The sequence below is a fragment of the Spermophilus citellus genome, assembly GCF_964194105.1.
Source record: "Spermophilus citellus genome assembly, chromosome: X".
Classification (NCBI taxonomy): domain Eukaryota; kingdom Metazoa; phylum Chordata; class Mammalia; order Rodentia; family Sciuridae; genus Spermophilus; species Spermophilus citellus.
The window spans coordinates 14,922,527-14,941,961 of NC_138190.1; the positions used below are offsets into that span (position 1 = coordinate 14,922,527).

The 19,435-nt window shown below is 34.9% G+C and overlaps 1 protein-coding gene across 5 annotated transcripts in view; it reads right to left on the reverse strand.

The window, feature by feature from the left end:
• Positions 1 to 228: 228 nt before the first annotated feature.
• RPS6KA3 (ribosomal protein S6 kinase A3) overlaps positions 229 to 19,435 on the reverse strand; it is a 109,432-nt gene continuing 90,225 nt past the window's right edge. For 4 of the 5 annotated variants that reach the window (XM_081276818.1, XM_081276817.1, XM_081276816.1 and 1 more), the window contains 7 exons: positions 17,296 to 17,385; positions 14,979 to 15,137; positions 13,149 to 13,310; positions 11,864 to 11,940; positions 11,395 to 11,512; positions 5,995 to 6,135; positions 229 to 5,451 (listed from right to left, as the gene is read on the reverse strand). In XM_081276818.1, the coding sequence (XP_081132944.1) occupies positions 5,329 to 5,451; positions 5,995 to 6,135; positions 11,395 to 11,512; positions 11,864 to 11,940; positions 13,149 to 13,310; positions 14,979 to 15,137; positions 17,296 to 17,385 (870 nt within the window). In that variant the 3' untranslated portion in view covers positions 229 to 5,328. The remainder of the gene's footprint in view (positions 5,452 to 5,994; positions 6,136 to 11,394; positions 11,513 to 11,863; positions 11,941 to 13,148; positions 13,311 to 14,978; positions 15,138 to 17,295; positions 17,386 to 19,435) is intronic. The other variant, XM_081276820.1, reaches the window with a different exon arrangement.

A 19,435-nucleotide genomic window follows, 5' to 3' on the forward strand; every position in this document is an offset into this window, starting at 1 on the left:
AGGTTTTGTATTGGTAAGATGTGTAACTAATGTGAGTTATATGTGTCTGATCTGACAAGTCCTTTGGGTCAAACAAGATAATGCATAACAAAATTATTTTGCACTTATTTCAGAAATATTCCTGTTTTAAGTTCTATTAATACAATTTCAAAAATATGCTTTGGATAGAATAATTTCATAAGGTTTGATCATCATATAATCAAAATAATCTGATAAAAGGGACATATGTGAATTTATTTGAAACTTTATTATATAAATTTTCATTTCTTTTAAAGATTACAAAACCTGTTCTATGACAGGAATACAAGCAATATTGTTCCAGGATTATTCATGGATACATCTGAAAGAGCTTAGATTACACATTAATAGTACGATTTGCAAACTTCCCAGATTAGACTCTTAAGTAAAACAATTTAAAGTATTCAGTGATATTTGATCCTTTACAAGCAATTCATAATTATATGGCAGCAGTGCCAAGCATCTGATGTGATTTAACCACCAATAAAGGGTACAATATGTAAGAACTTGTGATATGGTACCTTGGGCTTCTGGCATGCCTTTACTAGAGAGAAACTAGTATAAAGTAAGATCATATATAATAGTAGAAAAATATTTGTGATTTTTCTTTTTTAAAAACTGCTGAAGAGATACCCATCCCATTCCCACCCATGGAGAAAAAGGCAAAATAATTACATCCCATAGGTGTAGACCTTCCCTTTTGTTTAGGGCAAAAATTAAGATAAACTAATATATGTATACGATTTTAGGAATTACAAACTCATAACCCATAATCACTAAGGATGTTAATGAATGGCAATACCTTGAAGCTTTTTTAAATTAAAAAACAAAGCTTTAGATGGTAAACTACACATATAGACACACAAACCAAAATCTTTATCCTTATGTCCTTGCTTTGTATTTAAAAGTTCTATTTTAAATACTTGTTTGAAAGACTCAGTATACAGTTCAATCAGTACTACAGTGATAATAGGAGTAAAGATGCTCACTTCCATTAGATATTGAACTAATCTACTTAGAGAGGACTATTATAGCAACTCTCTTTTCATATACATTTACATATACTTTACTCAAATGGTATGTGCTCTAAAGACATTTTCTTAAGGTTTGCACCTCTGAACTTCTATCTCTAAATTTCTTTTCCACTAATCTCTATTCAAAATGTCATATACTTTGCTAGTTACTCTGGGAGAAGTCATGGACATTTAAACAGCTTATCATGCAGTTCAAGGTTATATGGCAAAATAATGAGGAAAGTGCCTGAAGAGGTAGGAAGTAGGCTCTCATCCCAACCCTTGGTATGCTGTTATTAACAGTTAAAAGACTGGAATCAAAGTGGTAAATGTGAGATTGATAGTAATACCAGACTTAAGAAAATTAAGTTGACTTAGTTACTATTCTTTGAGAACACTCAGTCACATTGGAACCAGTTACAAGTCACTTGATCACACAGAATGCAGCAGTGTCAAAAATACATAAAGCACATTGTAGATACAAATTCTTCTTGGTATCCATATTTGGGTATCATCATTCTGTAGATTCTTCACTGCAAAAAGTGGTTAAGTGTGGCTCTGTAGAATACCACAGTCTCAAGAAAGTGAATTTATTCTTTCGTTAATTGGTCTCCACTAATGGTCACTAGGGGGAGACCAGTAAAATGTAAGCAACCTGGGGCTGAAAGAGGACTATTTTCATTAATTGAAATAAAAATACTGACTTAAGTCAACTTATCTGTGAATTAAATAAGGCTCAAAGTATACATCCAGTTTAAAATTAGCCACAGGGAATTGAACCTTTCAGGACAGAGAGATCTAAACTGGAACCTTCTGGTTTAAGCACCAAGATCAGCCAAGGAATCCTATGTATTTATGAATCACAGAAAATAGACCTTTTACGTTCCTGAGCTATCTGTCCTAATACCTTCCTAAATCTCAAATGCTCAATACCACTACAAGATCTAGTTTACTCTATAAAATATAGTAAAGCCAGCTGAAAAAATGGTAAGTCATTTATCAAGGCCAAGGAGTGTGCACTGCTGGCCTCAATATGATTAAGCACATCTGTGCCAAGGTCCTTAAATCTTGAATGCCAACTCTCATTCTAGACTGGGCCTACCAAGTCCTGTTCCTACCAAACACGTTCTATCTTCTCTTGGAGTCTTTGCACTCACCCACCCTCTGTTCAAATCTTGCCTGGGCTGAGGGTACAGGTCACAGCTAAATGAAAAGCCCTATCTCCCCTGATGTACCTGACCCCAACAGCAGTCACTTCTTAAAAAAAGACAGGAAATGCTTGATTCAAAATCACTCACTGGAGTGCAATGCATGTGAAATGGGTAAATTCTACTGCATAGACACCACACCCTTTCTTCGGACAGTCAAGTGACTTTCCCCACATGGCAGCCTCACAGCATCTTGATGTTAGGTTCTACCAAAATCACATTTTTGGACTTCTGGGGTTGCTTCTGGGGTTGTAAATGTACTCACATAAAATCTGTTAAAATCAAGGGTCTAATGTATTTAGAAAGAAGATATCACTATAAACCAGGAAGAGCTGAAATGATTCATAAAAAGGAAAAATAAAAATGGGCAAAAAACTTACCTTCATTTAATATCATTACTCGAAAGGGAAGATACAAAACGCATGGTAGTGTAATTCATACTTTCCAGTGCATGCTTGGCAATGTTAAATGCAATCTATCATTCTGAATATTATTGTGTATTATAAACTAAGAGGAAGTTTGTAAAAGGTACTGATATCTTTAAGACTGGACTAACAACTCCTGGGAGAAGCTTGAAAAATTGGCAGCAACTTGTAAAAGGCAAAAGATTTCAGGGTTCTCAATACCACAACCATAGAGGTCTGGAAGAATTGGGACTTTGAGAAATTAATGAGAAGTTTAACTTAGCACAAGCACTACACTTGGAGCACATTGTTGGCCAAGTCTGCCCAAAGGCAATGAGAACATCAGAACCACAGAGAGAACAATTTAAGTTAATAAACTGCATTTTAGGCAGAAAGCCTTCACTTTTGCTTTTTTCCAATAAACTGACAGTTTGACTAGATAAAGAAGGCAATGATCCTTGAAAGGAAAAAAAAATCTTGGTATCATATAAAAGTAGATGACTACCTTAAGAATTTTTTTTTTAAATTTGGCTACTGGTCAGGGGATAATATGAAGGAAAGGCAGCATGGTGTTATGAAGAAAAAAAATGAAATGGAGAGAAGAATTCTAGCCTTTGATTTGGGTCACAGGTTCCTTACATGCAATATGATAAAATCTAACCAGGTAACTTATAAGGATTTATATATTTACTTCTAGTTCTAAAAGATGATGGTGGACAATATCTCTAAACAATTAGGGAATAACATCACTGGCAAAAATCTGAAAATATTTTTTGCTCAGAATTATATTAACAGTTAAAAAGTGACAAGAATTTGGGTTGACCATGGCTTGAAAAACTGAACAGAAAAGGAAAAAAAAAGCTTTCTTTCCAAGCAACAGAAAGCAGCTTTTAATAGTTAGCATCCATACACTCAAGAGCTTAAAAATTTTTTTATCTAGATCTTCTGATACCTTTCCTCTTTTATATTTTTCATTTAGAAGGTAAACGTACATTTGGTTTCTATGCAACTATCATTTTATGTTGTTTGGTTGGGTTTTATGTTGTTGGGCAAAAAGGAATGTTATAAATTTCCTATTTCTCTTTAATTGCATATAGGAGAAATTAAGGAATTAAAAGTGGCTTTCAAAACATTTAGATAAAGCACACTCTCTTGGCTGAACATTCTTATGGGAAGATTTAAAGCTTCTGGCAGATTTCTGATGTAAATGGCTTAGTACATGACTTAGATCTGTTTGGGCACATTCCTGATGAGGTACGTTAAATCACTTTTTCCTTGCTCTTATGTTTTTCACATTACATGTTGATGTATGCTAGGTAGTTTGGCAAAGATATAGGTAATGATGGGTACAGAAGTTTCTTTCATCAAAAAAATTCGCGAAACTAGCAAATTAGATGCAGATAATGAACACTTCAATCTAAGTGGACCCAGGAGCCATCATGAAAATCGGTCATTTCTGAAATCAAAGGAAGAATTATATGGGTCTAAATCATCAGGAAAGATTCAGAAAACAATTAATATTCACTTGGGTTAACTTAGCCATGATTTCAGGTTAGAACAGATAATGTTTGATCAAGAATGTTTTATTCCCTAAAATAACAAAGTTTTAAGTCCAATTTCATATAGAGGCCTGTGGCCTTTACTACATTCAAATTAGTGTTTAATATAGAGTATTTATTTAAACATGAAATACCCAATAGGACTTCAATTATGGGTTGCTATATTTTCCTTCACCAAACTTTTTACCATGACTCTTGAAGGCCTTTGATGTATATTGGCAAGATCCCAAGTAATATGTCAAATACTAAGTATGTATACTATGTAAGAGTGACAATACAAGGATTACTTCCCTAGTTGAAGAAAAAAAGCATCCTAAGGAGTTGCAAAGTATATGGACTAACTTCATAGGTGTACTTGATTTCATGCCCCACACACGATAACTTTCTGTACCATAACAGCTCTCTAGGTTAGTCTAACAGAGCACCTGACTTTAAGAAACAAACAAATGAACCAGTGAAACAGACATGGGGAAAAGATATGTACATTTTGAAAGTATTACATTCAACAGCTGTTCCACATGTGGCCATTTTTAGGGCTGTCCAACAATACTGTTAATCCAGGTGAACTATTTAATCAGATTTAATAGTCAATTGATTAATAATAGATTCCAAGTTAAACAAGGCATGTATACATTAAAGAAAGTAGTACAGAAATGTACTTTATATGAACTGTTTACAAAAACATACAAAATGTTGGATGGCACAAGGGATACAGTGCTAATATAAACGGATTGTTTAAGCTAAGTGCTTAACATAAACTGTCCATCCCTATAACTAACAAAGAATATTTAAGGGACATGAAATATTTCCTATAAAAATAATGCTATATGGTGTAGAGTACTTTATTCAGTGTATTTTAGGTGGTATTCATATGTTCATTATTTTTCTTGTTGATTGAGTGAATATATCTTCATCATGTTTTCATTTTCATTTCATCCGAAGCTCCAGGAAAATCTAACTTGCTAACAATCATTTAAAGCGAGAAGAGACGAAAGCAGGAGCAGCAGCATTATGGGTACCAGCTGGGACAGTGTGTGCTTGCAGGTGTCTCTCAGATATGTGCTACCTGTCGCCAGAACTTGTGCTATCAGCTTACACCATGGTACCAAATCTCACTGAGGTCACTTCACAGGGCTGTTGAGGTGATTTTTTTAATACCTCTCCGCTGAGCAAGAGTAGAGCGGCCTACTGGTTCCAAAACTGGTGACTGATTACGGTTTAAAGCAGAATATGTAGCTGCCATGGCACCCTGAGAAAAGAAACGAAAGGTAACAAAAAAAGTGATATGTACTCAAATATGAAATAAACATTTTCCCCCAGATTTTTTAATATACAAATGTACATAGATTTTATTACTTTCACAATGAAAACAGCCACACTGGTCAAATCCTCTGATTTAACTAAAACTCAGGCCAATGTGGGAGGTTGGAATTAGATCTGAAAGTATAGGGATGGGTTTAAAACAAGAGGTCCTTATTTTTCTCAGGACTATTCAACTTGTGACTTTGCAATCCTTAATATATTAAAAAAGGAATATCCATAAACTTATCTGTCCTTATTGTTAGTGAATACCTATTTCTGTAGACTGATAGAAATTTAAAAGTCATCTTAAACTAATTTTATTACTGACATTTTGGCATGCCTTGACTTTTCTAAGTCAGCCATGTAAGAGGACCCCATACTAGAAGGTAAAGGTAAGTTGCTGAGGACATGAGAGGGCTTCTCAGAGTCTCTTCTGGCCCTGACCCTTCTGGAGGACATACAAAATCACTGACTGAATGGGGCTGCTCACCTTTACTAGATGTGGTGCGTCCTGCCTGTTTAGTTGGTATTGTGGCAGTTGATCCCAATGGACAATCCAAGGATGTCTGAGCACAAGAGCAGCAGTCAATCTCTGATGAGGGTCTACATGAAGCATCTTTGACACCAGGTCCTGTTATGTGAAGAAAAAGAGTAAAATAAGTTGAATGCCCCCTCTCTTATTTTTTTGCTTCTATTTCTGTGGCATGTGATCCTGGTAAAGATTCTTCCTTAGCTTCTATGACACTGTTCTTTCCTGGTAGCAGCCCTTTGGGCTCAAAGCAATTTGGCCAAGATGACAATTTGGAAAAAAAAATACTCCAATCTCTCTTTTCTCCTCTCTGAGTAACAATAATTTTGGTGCATAATAAAGGGTCAGTATACCACATTTTATATATATTTAAATATTCTGGCTCTTCTCCCCCTCAGATTTTTTGAGCTTCTGACATTTTTGGAGATTTATTTCTAAATAATATTCAACTACCTAAGACTTTGGTGTTGCTATTGAAAAGCAGAACATAAACATCCATAACAAGAATTCAATTGGAGAGGGCTCAATGCCCCCCTCAAAGATTACAGGAGTCTTTAAAAATTTTTTTTCTACTTCAAAAGTAACACACGGGCATTACACATAAACCAGCAAATACAGAGAAATGAAAGAACATAAAGAACACCCATAATTTCACTCTTCCAGAGGCAATCACTGTTAACACTGAGTATATATCCAAACACCTTCCTAGGCATAGAATATAGATTCATGTCACCACCACATGGTTTTACACCTTTTCAAAATGATAACATAATTGTCATTTATAAATGTCAGAGAAGAACTCTGACTCCATGAAGCTTTCAATTCAGTGAGGGGCAGACAAAGCAAACAAGAAGTTCTTTGATGGGAGGGACAAGTAAGTACAAGGTATATCTAGAGGAACATAAAGAGACACCTGACCTCAACTAGATGGGATGGCTTGAAAGTGACCTCTTAAGAGGAAGGTGAAACCTAAAGGATAAGCAGGAGCTGGATTAGAGAAGGGAAGGGGGAAACACAGCATTTCAGGTAGACAGAAGGGAGTGCATTTAGAGAAAAGACTTCAGGTTCAAGAGAACAGGTCATAGTTGAGGAACTGACTGGAGTGCAATGTGGATGCAGTACAAATTGTCAAGGAGAATGTGGCAGCCAATGAAGTGGGAGAGCTGAGAAGGGATTAGATTAGGAAGGCCTTTGCAAACCTGGATGTATTCTGGAGGTGAGAGGGTAATAAGTTTATAGTTTAGAGAGATCATAATCACTAAGTGTGGAGGAAAATGGATTTGAGGGGGCAAGCCTGGAGACTCCATTTTAGAAAATGACAGCTTCAAGTAGGGATATAAGAGATGGAGAAAAATGGGTGGAAATGGAATATTTAGAAGAAAGAACTAACAGAATCTAGTGGTTGACTATATATGGGGTACTGGGAAAATGTTGTTCCAAGTACTCTCCTACTAGGCAGTATGGTTTCTTTCTTTTAGTTATCATTAACAGTTTAGAATAGGAATAAATTACTGAAGAGAATTAGAAATAAAACATAAGCTGGGTATGATGATGTGCACCTATACTAGCTATTTGGGAGGCTGAAGCAGGTAAAGGATTACTTAAGCCCAGGAGTTCAAAGCCAGTCTGGGCAACATAGAAAAACCCCCATCTCAATCAATCAATCAATCAATCAGTCAGTCAGTCAATCAATAAGGAAGAGTCTAAAAAAGAAAAAAGAAAAAAGTGAACAAAGTAGCGATTTCTCCTATCTAATTCTGAAAGTGGGCCAAAGTGCTTAAAATGAATAAAATATTGCAAAACTGTCCAGGGAAAAACCAAATTCATAATTTTAATCTAATCTGTGTGCTTGATTTTTGGCCCAAGTCACTCTGAATTTCTCTCTCCTACTGCTACCCCATTCAATGGCCACTCCTCAGATTTTTTTTTTTTTAATATTTATTGTTTAGTTTTCGGCGGACATAACATCTTTGTATGTGGTGCTGAGGATCGAACCCGGGTCGCAACCATGCCAGGCGAGCATGCTACCGCTTGAGCCACATCCCCAGCCCCTCAGCTTTTTCTTTCTCTCATTTTCTTGTGGCACTGAGGATGGAACCCAGGACCTTGTCCATGCTAGGCAAGTGCTCTTCTACTGAGCTACATTTCCAGTCCTGGCTTTCTCTTTAAGTAGTGGCATTCCCTTTAATTCCTTCCTTGGCTTTTTAGTTATCATGGATGATACCAACTCCTAACTTCAAACTTCACCCCAAACTTCTCTCCGAAACCTGCATCCATATGGCCAGTTGCGTATTGGACATACAAGTATTATGTCACATAAGCATTTCAAATTCATTATGTCCAAATCTGTAACCACTGCTCTTCTCAAAGCTTCTTTCATTTTCTACTTTTTGGTGAAAGACCACCCCCCTGCAATGGTTGCCCAAGGTAGAAATGTGGACTGCAAGCTTGATACCCGCTTCTTTCCTTCTCCCTCTCCCCCCATCCCTTTCAAAGAACTGGGATTGAACTCAGGGACACTTTATTACTAAGCTACTCCCAGCCATTTTTATTTTTTATTTTGAAACAGGGTCTAAGATGCCAAGGTTGGCCTCGAACTTGCAATCTTCCTGCCTCAGCCCCCTGGGTTGCTGGGATCATAGGGGTGTATGACCATGACTGTCCAATATATCCTTTATTTATGTCCAATAAGCTACCAAGTCTATTCTGCATCCTAAATATATTTTCTATTTGGCCCAAATTCCATCACAGATGCTCTAGTTTAGGTCCTCATCATTCATAACCTGAAATATACAAAATCTTACAAGTAATGTCCATATTTATTAGGTTAGTAAGTACTGAATGAACTGGTCCTGTAGGTAAAAGTGATAACACAGTCCTTGTCTTTTAAATGCTCAATAAAGAGTGGCTATGTTCCTGTTCTTCTCAAAACCACATGTGATACACATGGCACGAAAGGACTGATAATGTTCACATAATGTAACTTGCTCTTAAAGGGACACACCCAAATTGATAGAGAAAGCCCTCCCTCCTACTTTGTGAGTAATCAGTGTTACATCATGCTTGCAATCACGTCTTTTTTTTTTAAAGATAGAGAGTGAGAGAGAGAGAGAGAGAGAGAGAGTGAGAGTGAGAGAGAGAGAATTTTAATATTTATTTTTTAGTTCTCGGTGGACACAACATCTTTGTTGGTATGTGGTGCTGAGGATCGAACCCGGGCCGCACGCATGCCAGGCGAGCGCGCTACCGCTTGAGCCACATCCCCAGCCCGCAATCACAAGTCTTAACTGTACATATTAGCAAAAGTTACTAGTAATAATGTGGAATTTAAGATAGGCTGTTAGTTGGATACAATTTTTTGTGCTCTATATGTATCTTCATCCTCACCCATATTATTTTCTCCTACCAAAAATCATACTGGAATGAAAGTAAATAAGGAGAAAATTATAGAGATAACCTCAACTGGCCTTGGTTTACTAAAAAACCAAGAAATGTGTAGCTTCTGATACTTCACTATTTGGGAACATTAACTGATATACTTCTTAATGGATTATAACAGTTTGTGGCAGACTTTACAGAATGTAAAAAGGAAAATCTGATCACTGCACTACTTAATATTTTTAACAGTTCCATAAAACCCAGAGTAAGCTCGCAATCCTAAGCAGGAGCCACAAAGGTTTATTTATCAGCTGTTTTCTCTTGTGCAGTCTGTAGTATTCCTATCAATTGTGTATTTCTGGCTGCCTCTTAGATTCTGAGCTCCCTGAGATCAGGAATTCTATCTTTTATCTCTACAGCTTTCATTTATTAAGCACACTGTAGGTGCTCATTAAGAGAATTACAAAGGAAACAGGTACCCAGAAAAATAAAACAAAGGCTAATATTTTATTAAAAATTTTTTTTGTGGTGCTAGGAATTGAACCCAGTGCCTTGTGTGTTAAGCATGTGCTTTACCACCAACATACACTCCAGTCTAATATTTCATTTTAAATGCAGTGAAAAAACAAATATTAAATGTATATACATTAAACTGGTTAGCTAAGGATTCATGCTTTATCCCAAAAGAACCTATATAAATTTTTGATATGCTTTATTTACTTACACAATCATCTCAACTCAAGCTTCCATCCCTAAGAAAACTCAGCACTTTTACCAATGTTTCTTCATTTCCTTTATGTTTTTCTTATTTTGAAGCGTAAAACTTTACTTTTTAAAAAACACATTTTTCTTTCAGTAAACTGAACATAGAGTCAGTGGTATTCTTGGGATGGCAGATCTAGAGAGAAGGGCTTTTCAATTGGCTTCAAGCAGAGGCTATAAAACTATGCTATTGTTTATTGTGAAAAAGATGAATCCCCTTTCTTCTTCTTTAATTTTTTTGGGTACTGGGGATTGAACTCAGGGGCACTCAACCACTGAGCCACATCCCCAGCCCTATTTTGTATTTTATTTAGGCTGGCTTTGAACTCGCAATCCTCCTGCCTCAGCCTCCTGAGTCACTGGGATTATAGGCATTTGCCACCACGCCCAGCTAAGACTCTTTCTTCTTAACATAAATCAAAACTAGAACATGGTGTAATTATTCTAGGGAACAAGGGCTTTGGAATAAGACATTTTATTTAAAGCATCTACATGTTCCTGGTGCGTAATCATAGACGAGTTCACACTAAAACTCTGATCCTTGGTTTTCTTTTGTAAAGGGGACACTACCATCTATTTTACAGAGTTGTTATGAGTATTACATGAGACACTGAGGTGAAATCAAGTGTGATGCACATAGAGGACAAATGAAGACTACACTACCACCATTATTATCCATCAAGCTTGTCAGTAAGAAGTAGCTTTATCTGTAAGGATAATAAGGCCAAACTGACATCTTCTGGGAAAGAAACAAAATAAATGGTCCATTTTGGAGTTCAAGTTATTTGAACTAACATCACTTCAATATACTACTTTGTAAGTTTTTTTCCCCTCACAACTAGGAACTGAACCCAGGGCCTCATGTATGCTTTTATGACTGAGTTACATCCTCAATACCCTTCAAAAATTTTAGTTAGTATTTTGCTAAAGTGCCCAGGCTGTCCTTGAACTTGCAATCATCCTGCCTCAGCCTCCAAGTTGCTGGAATTACAAGTGTATGTCACTGCACCTGGCTTAAGCAGATATTTTTAACTGAGAGTATTTCTTCTCACTATGGATTGTGACAAATTATTTTCTCAAGAGCCAAAAGCTTGTAGCAGTGCTGGGCATGTAGCTCAGTGGTACAGTGCATATTTATTATGTATAAGGTGATGGATTTGATCCCTAACACCAAAACCAAAACGGAATAAAAAAGAGCTTGTACAAGGAAGCCATACTTACCTTTGCTGTATCTGAAACAGAATTCCAGTAACCGCCACTCAGTGAGAATTTTCCACTACCTATTCGTGCCAATATTTCCTCTGGTGTATCATCAGGACCATTTGCAAATGGAGTGTAACTAGTTTATAATAAAATTAAAATGTTAATAAATAAATTTTTCTTTTTTGGTTGGTAATTTTTATATTCAGTTGAAGTTTCCAAAAGTATTGAGTAATTCAGTTAATATAATACTTTATTAAAACAATGCTCTATGGCCCAAAGTAGTCTAAATATATGGTACTCTAAATATTTTAAGTTAAAATCAACTTAAGACCAAGACATTGATGATACAGCTATAAACGCAGTGTTTTTATTTTATGTGTATATAAAAGAAAGTATGATAAAACATGGAAAGATATTACAACATAAGGATTTTTAAAAACCTACATAATTTAAGCAAAATATTGATGAATAAATGGTACACACTCACCCAGTAAGCATTGTATAGAGGAGGACACCAAGACTCCATATATCACAAGCAGCATCATAGCCTTGTCGTTTTAAAACCTGGAAAAAATAAAAGATTAGCATTACCACACTACTGTTTTTTATATATATTTGGATAGACTATGAACTAAATTATATTTTCAAAATCAGTGTATAAAAAAAACTTCAACAGCACATGAATGACAAGGCAACATATTAAAATCTATTCTAGAACATTCTACCAACAATTTGTATATATAATTTTTTTTTTTTAAAGAGAGAGAGGAGAGAGAGAGAGAGAGAGAGAGAGAATTTTTAATATTTATTTTTTAGTTCTCGGCGGACACAACATCTTTGTTGGTATGTGGTGCTGAGGATGGAACCCGGGCCGCACGCATGCCAGGCGAGCGCGCTACCGCTTGAGCCACATCCCCAGCCCTATAAATTTAATTTGGTATTTGAATAACATTATTGAGCTGCTGTAGTTACAAAAAGAAATATAAAACAAATTGATCAATTTCTTATTTTAATTAATTTATATTTTGTATAGCACTAGAGAAATATTTACAGACAATACTTTCAATAACACATAACCTAGTACAAATGATATAGTGCAAAATACCAAATATATAAAAAAATGAATAAGTTGATTCACTCAAGCAAATAATCAATAGTGATTATTTAATAATCAGTATTATTAGGCATGAGCTATGACAAATAAGAAAAAAGATCAATTTCCTAAAATAATCAAGATATGGCAGGGAAATATACATAGTTAATAATTCAACATGATAAACATCATAACATAATTATATCTGAAGTTGTATTTCACATGCTAGGTAAGTGCTCTACCATTGAGCATAACCTCAGCCTCAATTTATTATTGATAAGGGGAGAGAGGAAAGGTTAGAGGGCAGCTACCTTGTGTGCAACCCATAAGTAAGAATTCAGTATGAAAAGGGAGGAGGTAGGGGAAGGGTAGAGGTCATTCAAATGATAGAGGAAAGAGGGTGGAAGAGTCTTAGTGATAGGCAAGAAGTTCTGAGTAGCCAAACTTTAGGTAAAGGATAGTAAAGACTGCAGAGATTTTGTAATATTAAAGAATTTAGATTTTTTTCTTGTAGGCACTTAGATGTGATTGAAGCATTAAACAGGAAAATAAAGGGTTGGCATTTTACCATAATTATTTGTTCAATAAGTCTTCAATTAACAATGATTAACTATTCTATATTAAACACAACAAGCAACTTTTTACATACTAAAATACATAAGCAAACTCTCACAATTACCTCTGGTGCAACAAAGTTTGCAGTATAACAAGGAGTCATGAGAAGACCATTTTCCGCTCTCAGCTGTTTTGCAAAGCCAAAATCACAAATTCGAATAGATTCTGGATTACCAGACTCATCCACATAAAGAATGTTGCTAGGTTTCAAGTCCCTGTGAACCACCTAAATTGAAATACAAATTAAAGTGTTAATATTAATGATTCATTTCTATTATAAAACGTTATTCACAAAATGTGAAGCAATGCATTTAACAAGATGATGAGTCCTGACCTTTAACTTATCCCAACATTATAAAATACTGATAATGTAAGTATAACTCTCTTACATAGACTCCAGGGCAAGGAGGAGGAGGAACAATAATAGTTACTTCTTCCCTCTTTATCCAACTGAGCAATTGGGTTAAGGATAAATACAAATAGAAACAATATCTATCTCCAAGTTATTCACTCATTCCACAATATTTACTGAGTGCCTATCATGTACTAGGGTATTCTATAAGGAACAGTAAACACTGGTGAACAAGAAACTTAAGATCCCAGCTGTTCTGTACTGAAAGCTTGCATGGTAAGTAGGAAGGGCAGGGAACAGACAGGTTGAGTAATGGGATGTAGGTGGAAAGGTCACTTTGAATAGCATTGTAAAAGAAGGTCTCTAGAGGGGACAGCATCTGATCTAAGACCTGAAGAACACAATAAATAAATCACAGTAACAGTGGGATAAAGTCATTCTAAGTAATAGAAATAGTGCATACAAATATGTACCGACAGCAAAATAGAATAGGCATGTGTTGAGGAATAAAAGAGGAGAAGGGAAAAAATAAACCCTCTTTCAAGTATTGCCTTTTGAAGTGAATATGTCACACAAGCAAAAAGATATATTTTCTTTAGAGTTTTGTATTATTTTCCTCCTCTAGTAACCTACTTGAATACTTCTTTTATCATATGCTTCTCTGATAACTGCTTTTTAGACTTGTGTTTCTCCATCATCAAATTCTAAGTCGATATTCTAATCAATCATCTTAGTTTTAGTTCTTAACATCCAGAGTATTACTTCTTCTTCCTTACTATTTTACTAATTACTGATAAGATACTGGAAAAAGAATATAGAAGACTTAGATGATTGCAAAGTCATGAATTCTCCAGTAAATACTGAGTTCTGTTAATTTAAAGGTTCAATACTAGGCAAATCTTAATTAGCAGTTACAAAGCTCTAGAAATGACAATTTCCATTTGTTAGCTTCTAAGGGCAAAGACAAAATTAGAATAAAGCTCTGAAAATGAACTCCTAAAAGAAGAACTCTTTTTTTGCATACACGTATCAAAATATTTTGTATACCATAAATATATACCATTTTATTTGTCAATTAAAATGTAAAGAAGAAGCAATCTTTGTTTCCTTTGCTTTCTATCCTTCTTCACTCCTGATTTCCTATCCTCCCCCTTTCCCTCATTTTCTCCTTTCTTTCTTTCCTTCCCAGAATTCCTGATATTTTTGCTTTTTTCTAAAATTTTGTCTACCCAGATCTCCTTTCTTTAAAAAAATATGATGATCTCATTCATCTTTTATTGGAAAGCATAAGGATTTAGTATAAACAAGCTAGGATTTCAAAGTAGTACTTCAAAGTTCAATGGAAAAAGTTTAATGTAGAAAAAACCAGTAGGATAATGAACCTAATTGTAGTTATTTCCTATTACATGCAGAAATTAACTCCAACATTTGTAATTTTAGCTAAAATATTAAGAAAAAGAAAGCATGTGCACACTCGGGGTTGCGTGCGCGTGCACACACACACACCTATCTCTTAATAAAAACAATGTTAAAAATACATACCCCTTGTGCATGAAGATATTCAACAGTTTTGGTTATAGTAAACAGGACGGCACTGGCCTCTCGTTCAGAGAAAAATTTTTGTCTAAGAATTTTATCCAGCAATTCACCTCCTTTCATAAGTTCTGTTACTACATACACGTATTTCCCATCATCATACACCTGTAAAATTAAGCATCAAAATATAAAACATTATTTGAAGATTTATGTGTATCCCAAAGTTTAACACATTGAAGAAATATGCTTTTTTATATTTATTTTTTAGTTGTAGTTGGACACAATACGTTTATTTTATTTATTTACTTTTATGTAGTGCTGAGGATGGAACCCAGGGCTCACACTTGCTAGGCGAGCGCTCTACCACTGAGCCACAAACCCAGCCCCCATTGAAGAGATATTAAAATTCATTTTATATTCAAACAAAATTTTGCTTTTCACAACCAGTGGAAGATATAAAATCTGTAAACAATTTTATATACCTAAAAATATGAAAACAAAAATTGATGAGATTGAATGTCAGAAAAATACCTTGTAATTTTCTTCTGTGAAACTTAAGTCATGGCAATCGAAACAACTATGGGTACGATATGCAAAGGGGACATTGAACCTATATTCTTAGGGTTTGTTTCTCTTCTGGATCTCTTTCTATCTACTGATGACAGCAGGGACTGGTATCAAAAGTATATACTCCTGTGATTTTCCAATTTCTGCAAAGGCAGAACTTCTATAATTATATACACAGAATGAATGAATTATTTTGGCTTTTATTAAACTGAAAAAAAAACAAGTTATATGAAAGAATTAGGAAGGAAGATTAATTATTAAAGAGAAATTCCATCCAACCACAAAGAAGTGAACTCTTAACACAGAAATAGAAAGCTCACTGGAATTTTGTATTTATACCCCAGACAAGCCCTAACTGAAATAATCCCTTTATTAAACTTAAGTTCTTTTTATTTCCTTCTCACTATATTGTTACTGGAAAACTTTAGGTAGCTCCATAAGCAGTACTAGATACTATATGGGTGCTAGGGCCTCAAGCACAGAGAAAATGAAGTTAAATATCTGCCCTCAAGTTTTCATACTCTATATGGAGAAACAGACATATAAATAGGAATAAAACTGTGCTGGAGATGCTATAATAAAAGTTTGAGTAAAGGGGCTGGGGTTGTGAGTTAGCGGTAGAGTGCTTGCCTAGCATGTGTGGGGCCCTGGGTTCGATCCTCATACCACATAAAAATAAAATAAAGGTATTGTGTCCAAATACAAAAAAAAAGTCTGAGTAAAATTTTAGCACAGATATATATATATATATATAGCCAGCTTAGGGAGTTTCCAAGGCTAGGCTGAGAGAAAGTATTTCTAGATTTCCTTTTTAATTTTCTTGATTGCATTCTTGGAGATTATGTTTAGAGTCACTGTTCAGCTTCACACTTTGATGTGATTTAGTAAACATTTTTCTTCCAACAACAAGCAGAAATAAATCAATCTGATTAAATTGGAGTTTTTATAACACCCAGATATAGCCCTTGGGCATATGTGAGCACCAGCAATAAGAGAGTGAGCTAAATGCTACCTGGGCAGTGCACGCCCTTTGCCGATACTGTTATAATAAAAGCCATAGGAGATAAAGTAAGCAGGGTAACATGACAGCTAGGAAAGGATACCTCATTTGTCCTAAGGGTGGTGATGTGCAGGGCAGACTTCCTGGATGAAGCAGTACTTTAGCAATGTCTTAAATGTGTGGTAGTTAGCCAAGAAAAGGAGGGGAATAGTGTTCCCAACTGAGGGAACCATAAATTCAAAGACAGAGGAATATGAGACAAAGAGGCATGCTCAAAAAAAATATATATACAATATAGCATGGTTAGAGCATAGGGGGAAGTGTGACAACTGCTATAGAGGAAGGCAGGGGCTTGAAGGGCTGGGGAGTATGAATATAAATTGGAGAAAGTGAAGTAATATAGGTAGATAAGTGCATTTAGCTCTCTGGCAGTATTGTGTTAAACAGTTTGGGGAATCTGCAGAGACTTGTCAATCCCGAATGTTAATTAATAGCAACATTAATATTGGACATTTATGTATATGTTCAAGCAAATGCAGATACTAAAAAGAATGTTAAAATACTTTTCTTCTTATGACAAAAATAGAAAATTATAGAAATTTTTTTCTTTAGAAATGGAATTATGCTACATATGTTGTACTCAAATCTACTTTTTAAATTTACTATATGGAGGCCTTTGTCTACCATATGATATTTTAAAATATCCAAAATGAGAGTTAGACAACTGAATCAAGTGATCCTTATTAATATACTTACATCCTTTAGAGTAATGATATTTGGATGCTGTCCATAACGAAGAAGGATCTCAATTTCTTCTGTTGGGTCTCTCTTGCTTTTATCAATAATCTAAAAGGCAAATATTTATCACAAAATCTCATGAACATAAACTTTGAATGTTTGTAGCCACAGACCTTAGGTATCAACTCTCTGTGTGTGTACACATGCGCATGCATGCATGTGCATGTGTATATGCCATTTATCATTAGGTGTGTTCAACTACCTGGCTAGACTGTTTAATTAGAAAGGTAGTCTTGATATAGATGGCAAGATTGTAAATGCTAACCCATGAGTCACATTCCCACCAATCTCTCCAGTGTAAATTTGTAGTAAGTTTAGGACTTACTAAAAACTGAAAAGCCTCAGGAAAAGGTTCAAAAATACAGTTAACATATCTTTTCTTCTACCCTTGAACATCTTAAACTTTTGGGAATTCAGTTAACTTCTAACCCTCTACCAATACAGATAATTAAGAGCTGGATGTATCTATAACACCACAACCAGCATCTGTTTATTGAACTAACTTCATTTCTTTTAATACAGTTCTTTAATGAAATATCCCATTAGTTGTAAGCTACTTATAAAAATTAACAGTTAAGTAGAACAAGCTTATTTTTGTAGCTAAATAGAACACTATGCAGAAAACCACACCTAGAATTTTACTTGTTTAGAATTAAGTTTAATTATAATAAAGCTCTTAAAGTACTAACATAGCTTTCTAATCCTTGTATGTCAGCTGCTTCTTAAAACATTTCTCATAATGTTTTAATCTGTTAAAGTAATAAACTTGTCTTTTTAAAAAGACAAGTTTGGTTTCAATTCTGAAACAAATTTTGTGGCTTTCATATATTCAGTTTTAAAACAGGTCAGTAGTAAATGTATTCAGTAAATACCCAATCACTCCAGCAACTTAGGAAAGAATGTAAATCAGTATTGAGTCCAATCTTTCTGAAATAGATTTAGTTGTAAAACAAAATACCCTATTTGGAGAACAGGTAAGACAATTCCACACCATCATTGAAACCAACTGCAAATGATAGTGTGGAATTAGGCAAATGGATAATTAAGAAGGTATATGGAATAGGCATGTTAAGTGAAGAGGCTCTTGGAAACCAGAACATATTGACAAGTGTCATTTTTAACAACACAATCTGATCTGCTAATCTGAGCTCAGTTTACATCATACTTGTGCTTGTGGACCTCAGATTGGTAGTATTACAGTCATGTTGGGACCTAAGTCACAGGAATCTACAAATAGCTTGGAGAAAACTTCAAGGTTTTGAGCATACTGCTCCTGGTTTCTGCAATTCAAAGGGGGCCTCAGTCCAATTTTGTTTTTTTTCTGATGTGTTTATGGTGGCAAGACATATCCTTAAGCTGTACATCAAGTGTATTATTCTTTGTTTCTCCTTTTATGCAAACAACTTAAAAATTTCTATGTATTCTAGATTCTAATGAGAGCAATAGTAAGAAAATATGTTATTTGTTATTTCTATGGTTCATCTTTATATCTGACAGAAAGCCTTATGGACACCGATGACTTTTTAAAGTATTTAGATCCAAGTTTGAAATAGTAATAACAATATTACTCTCTCAATAACTAAACATATTCTCATATTTATAAACTAGTACTAAGATTCAAGAAAAGTTGGAAGCTTTAGATATTAATTGAATTGCTTGAACGGGGAGAGCAGACATTACAATTCTGAGATGTGAAAAGGCAGATACTTTGAATATAGTATTTGTTCATTCATAACTCAGATTTAAAAATCAAACTTCGGGGCTGGGGATTTGGCTCGCCTGGCATGTGTGTGGCCCAGGTTCGATCCTCAGCACCACATACAAAGATGTTGTGTCCGCCAAGAACTAAAAAATAAATACTAAAAAATTCTCTCTCTCTCTTTAAAAAAATAAATAAAAATAAAAAAAATAAAACTTCATCACAGAACTAGGTGTCTTAGAGAATTCTTAGTACACTTGATGAAATGAAAATTGCTAATGATCATAAATTGTATGACCATGGCTCTTATTCTTTTGAATCACAAATCCTTTAGATGTAAAGACATTATGAAGGTTTTTGCCAGAAAAATGTAAACATACAAAATTTGGCACACAATTT